Below are 12,166 nucleotides of genomic sequence, written 5' to 3'. Positions count from 1 at the left end.
CTGGGGTGAGAACAGCTGGGCTCTAGGGTGAGGGGAGTGTTTTGGGGGGAAGCCAGGTTTCCATGAAGGTCCCTGAAGGTCAAAGTTCAGAGGGAAAGTAGAAGACCATAGTGGCCATACTGTTTATAGAAGAAGAGTTTGAAAGGCGGGAAGAATGGATGGGGAGGTGGCAGGGTCTGGGAGTATCCAGAGCAGTGTGGGGTCAAGAGAGAGGATGCCTGGGTGGACCTGAACTTTGAGCGGTAATTGCAGTAATAGGACTGTGAACCACATCACATGGTCAAGCACATCCCGTTTTGTGAAGAACTTTCTGCTTCTCCCAGCTTAATTTTTTTAGGACTTTTGTTTAATATGAAGAATGCAAAAATATCTTTCTAAGCAGTTTTTAACAAAAATTAGTTTGGTTAGGCTGTAAGACAGCTGTGGCAACTTAAAGAGGATTGTATTTATGTATATGTCTTAAGGATGGGTTGGTATGGGGAAGTCAACTTCACCAATACACTAGGAAGTGGAAGTCAGGAACCACACATCTGTTGAGGACCTACTATGTGCCAGTTGTACTATGTACCAGAAGTACCTACTGCTAAGAACTTTACATGTAATATAGAGATGCTAACTACTTTATATTTAAAGTATATACTTAAATTTTGTATATTTACAAAATTTTGCTTTGAATACTTTATACAGGTGAGGTCACTGGAGACCAAGACTGACAAGTTGGATAGTATGTGGGCATTGGAGTCAGTCCTGGGTTTGGATTTTAGTTTCTTGGTTGACAAGCTACTTTACTTTTGGCAAGTTGCCTATGTTCTTGGGCCTCCGTTTTCTCATCTGTAGAGTGGGAATAGTAATAGTCACCTGATGGAGTTGCTATGACACCTTCCCTGGGCAATTCTGAGAAGCAGACAAGGCTGAGAACCCCTGATACCAGTGATTGGTATTTGTTCCATTTTATAGATGAGGAAACCAAAGCTCAGAGAGGCTAAATAAGTATAGGGCCACCGTAGGCCTACCAGATCGGAATTTCTGGAGCATGGGACCCAGGGACGTGTATCTTTAGAGTCAAGCCCCGGTGATTCTATGGCTGGTTCGGTCCTTGGACCAGCTTTTGGGAACCACCAAATGCTAACCGATGTCCTGAAATGATCAAGTGACTATATCCCAGTAGAATCCTGGGTGCCTGGCATGGCCAACAAAATTGGCCCCTAGGACTTGAGCTCTAGCACCTTGCTTTAAGATCGTTGGTGTGGGACATGAAGCCGACTCTCACTTGTCACTGAGCATCTGGACTTTGAGTTCGTCTATATATGTCACGTTGGCAGACCTGTTAAACAGAAAGAGATATTTGTTCTTCAGAGATGTTGTTCTTTCTTCTTCCCCCTGGAGGTTCCTGCCCACTCAGTCAGATTAGAGCTATATAAACAAGCTCGTACTATTGAGCTAGCACACATCTTGTGAATCTTTTTTCCTGAAGTGTTTAACATTGCTGATGTCAGAAAAAAAATCCACTGTTTTTGTTGTTGTTGTTGTTGTTTGTTTTAAGGTTTTATTTATTTATTTGACAGAGCGAGACACAGCAAGAAAGGGAACACAAGCAGGGGGAGTGGGAGAAGGAGAAGCGGGCTTCCCCGCGGAGCAGGGAGCCCGATGCGGGGCTCGATCCCAGGACCCTGGGATCATGACCTGAGCCGAAGGCAGATGCTTAATGACTGAGCCACCCAGGCGCCCCTCCACTGGGTTTTAATGGGCTGAGGCAAACAATATGAAGTTGATACAATATGGAGGAGAGGAAATAACATCAACAGAGATTCTTATTTGGCAGCACAAATATTCAGACTATATTACAATCAGCTTTGATTACCTCTCCGGCAAGATATTTCCCTGAATGGGGTTTTGAGAGCTAGACATCAAGAGGGGCAGGCATGATGTTGAAGGCTTTTAGCTGCATGTGATGGTGATCTTAGTGGTACTGGAGTGTCACTGCAGTGGTCTGAGTCTTAGCTGTGAGTCACGATCACGGGAGAAGCTTGTTAATCAGCTGATGGCTTCATCTCTGAATCCCTGAGGTGGGGGAAGGGTTTCTTCAACGATCTTGATGCTGGTGGCCTGGGATTTCATGAAACCAGACTGCTGGTCAGTTGCTACATTCATTCTGCACTAGGGAATTTGCATGCCTTGTTTTATTTCCTCTTCAAAAACAACTCTGCAAAGATGAGGGTTCTCATCTTCCAAGTTGGGGGGATTGTGGGGAGGTAGTCAGTTGTCAGAGGCTACCCAGCAGGCTTGGTGTAGCCAGAGCCAAGGTGCTATTTCCAACCTGACTTCAAAGCCTCTTTCTTTTGCACATTGAGGTCCTTCTACCTGCTGGGCTCAGCGCTGTTACCTGCTGGACCCTAGTCTTGGCTTGCTCCAGAGGGGCCAGCATTACAAAGGAAACAGCTGATATTTGTTGTAACTGCAAACTACACACACAACATGGAGTAAATTGCAGTCCTGATTTGTAGAAGATTTACTAATCAGAGTTTGAGTCAGAGATGCTCAATTGTTCTGTTATTCACAGGGTCTCTCCTCACTATACTCTCTGTCCTCGCACATATTCCTTCTTATCTAAATGGCAAATGGATGGAGTGCCTGGGTGGCGCAGTTGGTTAAGTGTCCGACTCTTGATTTTGGCTCAGGTTATGATCTCAGGGTTGTGAGATCGAGCCCCATGTCAGCTCCGTGCTGGGCGTGCAGCCTGCTTAAGATTCTCTCTCTCCCTCTCCCTCTGCCCTTTCCCCCCACTTGGGCCAGTGCGCGCTCTCTCTCTTTCTCTCAAATAAGTAAATAAATAGCTCATGGATTCCTGAGTTCAGGGCTGACCCATACCAATAAACCCTGTGGAAAAGTGTGATTTCATACATAGGTCTTTGTCAATAAAGAGCCGCCTTTGTGGGGCAGTTTTAATGGCTTGTTATCCCGATGAATGTTCCAGAAGGAGTACACTGCATCTTGGTAGAATCTTATCAGTTTCTTCATTCATTCAAAAATATTTGAGTATCTACTGTGTGTCATGCCCTGTTCTAGGTGCTGGGGATAGAGGGGTGAACCCCACCAACAAAGACCCCACCCAAACAGAACTGCCTTTAGTAGAGATCCCTGATAAATGAGTAAACAAAGAGAGGTGCGAAGCCCTGTTATTTCTAACCCCACATTTGACTGTTCCACTTAATCTTCTTGAGATCAGATTGTCTTCATGGTTTTTTTCTCTTGGGTGCCTACCGCTGCTGGGGTTTCAAAGGGCCATGCCTGTGTTGTCCCCTAGGCTGGAATGGCCTCTTCTGCCTCCCCCAGACTCCTATTCATCTTTCTCCTCGGATCTCCATTGCCAGGTTCTGCCCTATGCCAGCATAGCTAAACACCCACACATTACGATGTCCTGCTTCTGTGGACATGCCTGAACCCCCTCCTGGACTCTGAACACTTTAATGAGAGCATCTGTGTCTGATTTATCTTTATGTCTCCAGGGCCTAGCATGCAGCCTTGTGTGCAGATGCTCAGTGCGTTTGCTGGAGGAAATGCTGGGTCCCACCGCACCTGGTGGTAGGTGGTGGTATTACAGAAATCACTTCAAGGGGAGGGATGCTGAGTCTGGGAGGGGATGCTTTGCTCCAGCAGTTCTGTGATTCTCTGACAAGTTCAGCATGAGCCCTGCCATGACCAGAGAACACCGGCTAGGATATGGGCAGTGATGAGTGAAGAGAGGTGGTATGGAACATTCTGATGAGTGTTTGAGGGAAAGTGAGAAATGTGAAGTTCTGAGGTTCTAGGACTGAGCTGGAAGGAATAGTGAAGATGCAGGCTTTTACAGCTGTCGTCCACCTAGGGTCCAGAGAGCCTGTGGCTTGACCTAGTTCTGACACTTAACTGCAAATCAGGTGGGGGAACCAGGCTACTGAGTTCAGAAGGCTTTCCGCTATGTGGGGACTCTGGTGACAGCTAAGGAAGCAAAGGCATAGAGAGGTGAAGTAACTTGCCCCAGATCACAGTGCTTGTAAGTGGGGGAGCCTAAATTCAGATGTGGATCTGTCTGATGACAGATGCCAGCTTGTAACCCCTGAACTACCTGTCTCTTCTAGGGGACTTAAAAACTCAAGCTCTTAACACGTTTTCAGTTCTCCCCTTTGTTAGCTGTAAGACATGATGTGTTTGCTTTCTGTTGAAGTCTGGTTGTGTGCTTTCAGGAAAACATTCACATTCTTCAAATATTAAGATAAAAGACCCTGAATTATTTACTGTGTGCCTATACATGCAGTACATATAAATAACATGAAGAAGTTTTTGGGTTTTCGCTACCATGAAGTTTAAGATATTCCTATTTCATTTCTATCATATTCCATGTACAAATAAATATTTCATCCTGTGTTGTAACGAATGAGAATCTAGCCCTTTAAGGTCACAAACCCTAGCTTCACAGTCAATGGATGTAATCAGAGCCCCCTTACCTGTGAAGGTTTTGCACCCTGTTTCTCTAACAACTGTTGACACATGGGCTGGAAAGTGGTTAGATCACTATTTTAGAAATGATTCTTTCTAGACACAGAAAAGTTAAATGACATTGAGTTTCAAAATGAGCTGCTAGAGGAACCAAAAATAGAAGCTTTTCTACTACATACAAGACTCACTGAAATTCCTACCACAGAGACTGTCTGCCAGCACTTGGTAGTCTGAAGTCCCGGTCCTGGACACTTCAGCCTGTTGTAGCACCAGAAATGTTTCTGTAGGGGGCAGGGGGGCTGCCAGGGAAAGGCAAAGGCAGGGCCGGCAGGATTGTTTCTAGGTCATTCCCAACCTTGCTGTTATTAACACAGTTTTCTAGGTGGGAGATAATATGCTCATTAAAGTCCGAGTGTTCGTTTACAAATAAAGCCAGAAACCCCAAATGGCTCTATTACATAGATAAATGAGCAGACATAAATGGACTCAATTTTTGTTTTTCATGCTCTCTCATATTCTGTATTCAGGCAAAGGAGTAGGGAAATAAGTAGCTGTTTAAAAATAAAACAGTGTGTTGTTCATTTAACTTTAAAAGCCACTGATTGGAATTAATAATCAGTGTTTCCATGTAGCACTATACTGATGGAAACCCTGACATTACGGTGAGTGGAGATAAGAGAATGATGTTCTTTATCTCTTCATGTAATCTGACTTTTAAAACGCATCTTAATTCACAAACGTTGAAGAAAGCAAGCAACATTCAAATGGTATACTGTGGGCATTTAAATTCTTAGCACACATGACAAATTCCTGTCTCTTGCCCATCTCCCACCCAAATTGGCTTTTATGGAATGACCTTTGGTACCAACTTACTTTACGATAAAATCTTTCCTGAGTTTTTATTTTGAATTAAAATGGCCTTTTCTGTCAAGTATGGTATTTATAAAAGTTTCCTTGTTGAAAAGCCTATGAATTTTGTGCAAATAACCCAGGCAGGCTCTTAGCTTAGTGGTAACATTTGTGTAGGACTTCTTTGGCTTTATATGATACGTTTATACTCAGTTTATTGGGCCCATCCCTGTGAGTACTCTGTGGAATTCACAGTTCGCTGATGAGAGCAGTGTAGAGGGAGGTGCCTTGGCATGGTTCTGGGTACACAGCAGGCGTTCAACATTTTGTTTTAAAAAGGAAGTTAACAAAGAGAACCCAATAGGTTATTTAACTTGTACGAAGTAGCACAGCAAATATAGGGTGATACCAAGCACTGAACTTCTTTTCTCAAAAATTCCATATGCTGTCACTGTTACACTGATACCTTTTCACACTTTTTAAAAAGATCAAATTAAAAATATTCATTTTACTTAATTGAGGTTAAATTCACATAACATAAAATTAACTAAAGCATACATTTCAGTGGCTTTTAACACATTCACAACATTCTGCATCCATCACCCCTATCTAGTTCAAAAATGTTTTCATTATCCCAGAGGAGACCCCATATCCATTAAGCAGTAACCCCATTCCATCCTCCGCCCAGCTATTGGTAGCTACCAATTTGCTTCCTGTCTCTATAGATTTACCTATTCATTTCACGTAAATGGAATCATACAATATCTGACTGTGTTAGTCTGTTCGGGCTGCTATAATAGAATATCACAGTTTGGGGGCGCCTGGGTGGCTCAGTTGGTTAAACAACTGCCTTCAGCTCAGGTCATGATCCTGGAATCCCGGGATTGAGTCCCACATCGGGCTTCCTGCTCAGCAGGGAGTCTGCTTCTCCCTCTGACCCTCTTCCCTCCCATGCTTTCTATCTCTCATTCTCTCTCTCTCTCAAATAAATAAATAAAATCTAAAAAAAAAAAAAAAAAAAAAGAATATCACAGTTTGGCTGGCTTATCTCCCACCTAGAAAACTGTGTTAATAACAGCAAGGTTGGGAATGACCTATTATTTCTCATATTTCTGGAGCCTAGGAAGTCCAAGATCAAGGCTTGAGCAGATTTGGTGTCTGGTTCATGGATGGTTTTATTCTCACTGTGTCCCCACATGGTAGAAGGGAGCTCTCTGGGGTCTCTTTTATAAGGGCACTAATTACCTCCCAAAGACTTTACCCCCTAATAACATCACACTGGGGGTTAGAATTTCAACATGTGAATTTTGGTGGGGACATAAACATTCAGTCCATTGCAGTGATCTTTGTGTCTGGCTTCTTTCAGGGCGTCTGGGTGGCTCAGTTGGTTAGGTGACTGCCTTCGGCTCAGGTCATGATCCTGGAGTCCCGGGATCGAGTCCCACATCGGGCTCCCTGCTCGGCGGGGAGTCTGCTACTCCCTCTGACCCTCTTCCCTCTCATGCTCTCTATCTCTCATTCTCTCTCTCTAATAAATAAATAAAATCTTAAAAAAAAAAAAGACAAAATCAACATCAAAATGGTTGGCTTCATCTGTCTTCAGAAGTTTATGTAGAACTGGCATAAGCTCACCCCTAGGGTGCATGATTCTGGGCTGAAAATAAAGAATAAGTTGCTTGGGATTAGAATAATGTATGTGGATAACAAGAACCCAATTATCCCCTAAACATTTTTTAAAATACTGCTTAAATTAATGAGGAAAAATAAATTCATCATGTTTTATTTTTGTATCACCTGCCAAAAGATACTTACTTCTTTGCATTGTAGAGCTTTCTTTATATATTATCTTCATGTCTTAATGATCTATTATTTATTTTTGCAGTGTGAGTGAAGATATCCAGGATGGCTCAGGGATCTGGGGATCAAAGAGCAGTGGGAATCGCTGACCCAGAGGAGAGTTCTCCAAATATGATAGTCTACCGAAAAGTAAGGCCTCTCATTAAATGCTAGGGGTACTGCCTCTGTGTGTGTGTGTCTGTGTGTGTGTGTGTGTGTTTTGTGTAGGGTTGACTGATGGTTGACAGCTTGACAAATGTTTTCTGCCTAAACTGCCTTGACTGATAAATGAATATCATTTTCTTCTCATAGCCTCTGATTTTCCAATACTAAAATTCAAGGAACTTAGGTTTGTTATACTTGGAAAAATATGATTTGGTTTTCTTTAAAGATTTTATTTTTAAGTAATCTCTTCACCTAGTGTGGGGCTTGAACTTACAGCCCTGAGATCAAGATTTGCATGGTCTACAGACTGAACCAGCCATGTGCCCCCACTTTGGTTTTCTTTAAATGCAAAGTTTGCCTAAGCAATGCAGAGGGAGATATATTCTCATTTGAGGTAAAAAGCCTTTGTGTAACATTTTGATTGTTTCTGAACCCACAGTAGGTACAAGATCCTGGTCTAGATGCTATGGGAGATAACAGAGGTATGCATGTATTAGATGTCTGCAGTCAGTAGGAGACATAAGATGTACACAAATAACTGTAATAATCTAAGTGTCACTTTCCAAAAAAGAAGTGCAAATAGAGTGTTATATGAAATCAGAGGAGTAGGTGATTACTTCCAGGCTCAGAGGCCAGGTGTGGACTGGTGGAGGGGTGGTCTTTGAACTCCGTTTTAAAGGATGAGTAGGCCTGTTTTATGTGGAAAGCAGAAAAAGGAAGAACAACATTCCAGGTGGTGAGATACGTTCAGCAAAGGGAAGGAGCTGAAGAAGGTGAACAGCATCCAGAACCAGTGAGCTTGGGGGCATAGGTGACTACATGGAGTAATGGAGGTAAGATTTTGGGAAGAGTCTGGATGGAACCAGATTTTAGAATGTTGAATCATAGGCAATTTAATCATGAAAAATTTTGTGCTAGGAGTTGTAAAATCTCTTTGGGATTATGAGTCTTGCCATTGTGTGCCAGATGCATTATTATGAAGGCAGATTCAAGGTCCAGGGCGGGGGGGGGAGGGGATTGGTATTTCTGTCTCTGTGAGAAAGGTAAGGAGGACACTAATTTAGCAGGGGAAATAACCCTCAGAATTGAGTGGGACTGAGCAAAGGGATTAAAGAGTAAAAATGACTTGGAAACTGAATGAATATAGAATTAGAAGGGGAATAGAGAATCAAAGATGACCGCGTTTTGACCTTGGGTATAGAAAGACACTGATGCCATTAATTCAAATAGGGATATTTGGAAGAATGTCTTAAAGGAAGGAACTATGGCACATAGTTTTATTTGTGCAGATGTTGAATTTGAGGGAATAACTGCTTCTTATTAATACACCTTTTTAAGTCTTGCATATGTGTGAAAATTTAACCTAACTATATTACATATTAATAAGGAAAATGAGTTAATGTTCATTCATTTCACTAAATATTTGAGTTGTCTGCTGGGTTCTGTGTATTCTGCAAGACTGTGTTTGATCTCTGCTAATCACATGGGCAAGGTTGAACTAGATATTTCTGGATGATCAATATGGTGAATTTGTCTCTTTCTTTATAGAGACCTCAAACCAATCTTGCTTTGAGTATCAAATTCCTTAATCCTTTGCTTTGTAAGAGAATGCTTAGATAACCCTTCTCTAACAGAGATGCCTATTAAGTTGTAGTAAAGAAAAAAGAGATTAACAGGGCTAACCAATTAGTGAAGCATACTGAATAGAAGGATGTTTATTCATCATTACCTTCTTAACCCACCCCATGCTGGGAAACCCTAATGCCAAGCTCATAGAAATGTGAGCTTTGGAATCACACCTAGGTTAAAATTATTGCAACTCTACTACTTCCTAGTGGTATGACCTTGATTTCTGTGAGCTTCAGTTTCTTCATTTTAAAAAGAAGAATAAAAGGTGGGAGGAAGGATAGTACCTTGTGGGGTCATTATGAAGATTCATTTAGATAAAGTAAATGAGGCATTTCACATCTTACTTTGCATGGTTGTGGTCCATAGTGAATGCTCCTTTTTTTTTTTTTATCTTTAGGTCTTATAAAGACAGTGTCATTTGGGGAGGAAATAAATTATAAAATGTATAAATGTTGGTGCTATTAATAAGTTGACTAAACTATGTTTATACAGTGAGTTGCTTTTTTAAGACACAGGAAAACTACAATTTTTTAAATTTAAATTCAATTATTTTTATGTTGTTTAGGAGATTATAAACCAATGGGTTATTAAAGGTTGGTAGGAAATGTAAAGGTCATGCAACCCAAACACATTTCTACTAGAATGTTTGGTATTACGTTGAAAGGAAAACTTCCTTCAGGTTTGTGGGAACTTGATTTTTACTTTTTAGGTGGTAGGAGGGGACTCTTTTTTGGTTTAATTTAGATACAAAGTTGTCAATTGCTGTAGTTCTTCAGAGATATGACTACTAGCCATTTGGTTTCTATATTGGAAATATATCTTGCTTACTTATGACAAATTTGTGTGTGGGGTATGCATGTGTTCATGTTATTTGCTATATTAGTTAATTGCTATAAAAGGGATATTGCATCTGTTCGATCTGTTGGAAAGAAGGCATTGCTTAGTATGGGTCTAGGACCTGGAATCATTTAAACCTAGTTCATTTGACTAAATCCTGGTTGCGTTTCAACCATGGGTTATTTACATAGTTCTCTATTCGCAGTGCTGTGGACCAGCCATTGGCTACAACCAATACAACCAATATCGCAGGACACTATCCTCAAGGTGTCAGTAAAGATTAAACCTTGAAACCAAGGTCAATTCAAGACATTTGCTATGGAAGTCCTCTTCTGTAATGGTTTTTTCAAGTTTGTAAACTCTAGAACCAAACCTTTTTTTAGAGGTCTACAACAGAAACTTATATTAAAAATTATGCAAATAGTGCTTTCCTTTTTGTTTTCTTTCTCTTGTTTGTTTCTTACTCATGTCATATGTTTTTAGTGTGAAGTTTTTGCTCGGACTGTGTTGTGTTGATTCAGATGCTGACATTTAACAAGCCAGATCTAGAGAAATGGAGCTTTCGGGTAAACTTCCGAGTAATAGGTGGAATGATTATGTCCATGATGTTGTTGTGACTTTTAAATGCCATTTAGGATGGTCACCTTCTGACATATGAGTAATGATGGGTGGGTTTCTTAAGCCTACATTCTCAGAATCCTCTTCATTTCCTTTTCATGTTTTCTGTGTCATTAACTGTGAGAAGTTGTACTTTGCCCAAGGCATGGTTTATTTATTGAGTGGAACAGACTTTCTAATTTAGTTTTTCATCCTTCACATTCACATTTTGGATTGGAGGTGTATATGAAAAATGTATTGGTCACATTAAAAATCTATTTAAGAGAAAACCTTAATTATTTATTAAGTCACCCAGACCCTGTTAACCTTTTTTATATTCTTGGATCTGAAAAATCCTGGGTCATTGAATTGCCCAATGTAGGGATGATATTTGAACCTGGCTGAACATCAGATCACTTAGGGGTGTTTTAGAAAAATATTGATCCTCAAAGGATCCCCTTCACCAAGATATTTTTGTTTCATAGGTCTGAACTGGGTCCTGGGAATGTGTCTTATTTTATTTTTTATTTTAAAAAATTAAAAAAAAAGATTTTATTTATTTGAGAGAGAGGGAGGGGGCATGAACAGGGAGGGGGGTGGGGCAGAGGGAGAGGGAGAAGCAGAGTCCCCACTGAACAGGGAGCGTGACACTGGCCAGTCCCAGGACCCTGAGATCAGGACCTGAGCTGAAGGCAGACATTTAACCGACTAAGCCACCCAGGCACCCCCTAGGAATCTGAGTTTTAAACTCTAATCAGAAGAATCTGAGTTTGAAACACACTTACTTATCTTTTACAATATCCAGGTAGAGTACACATGGCAAAGTAATGGGGAAGTTGATGTTTTGAAGTGGGTTTTTGATTTTATAATTATTTGTAAATCTCTCAGATGTAGAAGAACCAATCTCCTGTCATAGACTTACAAGTAAGGGATTTTAGTAACACCCTCATTTAGATGAGCAAACTGAAGGATGGAGAGAGTATGTAATTTACATCAGGTTACTCAGCAGTTTCCCAGTGAAGCCATGATTGTGTCCAGGTAGCCTGATTCCCCCTGTTGGTGTCCCTTCCACCACCATGTTATCAACCACAGACTACCACTGCCACATTGTCGGGGCTCAACAGACTTTGGATGAATTAAATAAATGAAAATACTGTGCAGCAGCTCTTTGCTTTTCATGGTTATTCTCAGAGATTTGACTTGGGTTAACTTTGAACATTTGTAAATGCTAAAACTTCCTTCTGCTTGCTGGTGCTCTTGTTTCTCGGGTAAAGATTTTCTAAAATGTTTACTTTCTTTTATAAACTCAGAATTCTTTTGCGTATAAGTAGGTTGCTTGCCGGTTTTGTTTAGTTCTCTGAGTGGTGTTAATAATGTCTCTTGAGAAATTTCCAACTTGACTGGTAATTTGATTTGGTAGAACTCTGGGCAATTAGATGGTAGTTGGACAGAGAAAATTGTAGCTTAACTTGACCCAAACTTGGGTCATGAGGCAGTACAGTGTGGTGGAAGATGCCAGACAGGGAGCAGATTGCTCTGGATATCCGGCCCCAGCTCCCACGCTTACTGCTTTGGTTCTCTGGATCGACAACTTCATTTTCCTAAAGCTCTGTTTCTTATTTTGATTTCCTCCTCTCTCCTTTCTTTTCCTCCTTCCTTCCCAGCCACAAAATATTTCTTACACCAAAAGAATATATTCAGTGTCCACATAAAGTAGAAAGAAGCATGACAAAATGAACCCTGTGTATCTAGCAACCCATCAATGTAATAAATAAAA

General features: G+C 41.0%; 1 protein-coding gene across 12 annotated transcripts in view; it reads left to right on the top strand.

Moving 5' to 3' along the window:
• Nucleotides 1-12,166, top strand: part of RGS6 (regulator of G protein signaling 6) — a 582,245-nt gene that overhangs the window by 16,678 nt on the left and 553,401 nt on the right. For all 12 annotated transcript variants that reach the window (XM_027569202.2, XM_027569199.2, XM_035727884.1 and 9 more), the window contains exon 2: nucleotides 7,208-7,311. In XM_027569202.2, the coding sequence (XP_027425003.1) occupies nucleotides 7,228-7,311 (84 nt within the window). In that variant the 5' untranslated portion in view covers nucleotides 7,208-7,227. The remainder of the gene's footprint in view (nucleotides 1-7,207; nucleotides 7,312-12,166) is intronic.

This window comes from Zalophus californianus, chromosome 6 (assembly GCF_009762305.2).
Source record: "Zalophus californianus isolate mZalCal1 chromosome 6, mZalCal1.pri.v2, whole genome shotgun sequence".
Classification (NCBI taxonomy): Eukaryota; Metazoa; Chordata; class Mammalia; order Carnivora; family Otariidae; genus Zalophus; species Zalophus californianus.
The sequence above is the reverse complement of the archived record's forward strand: the minus strand, read 5'-3'. Positions and strand labels throughout refer to the sequence as shown.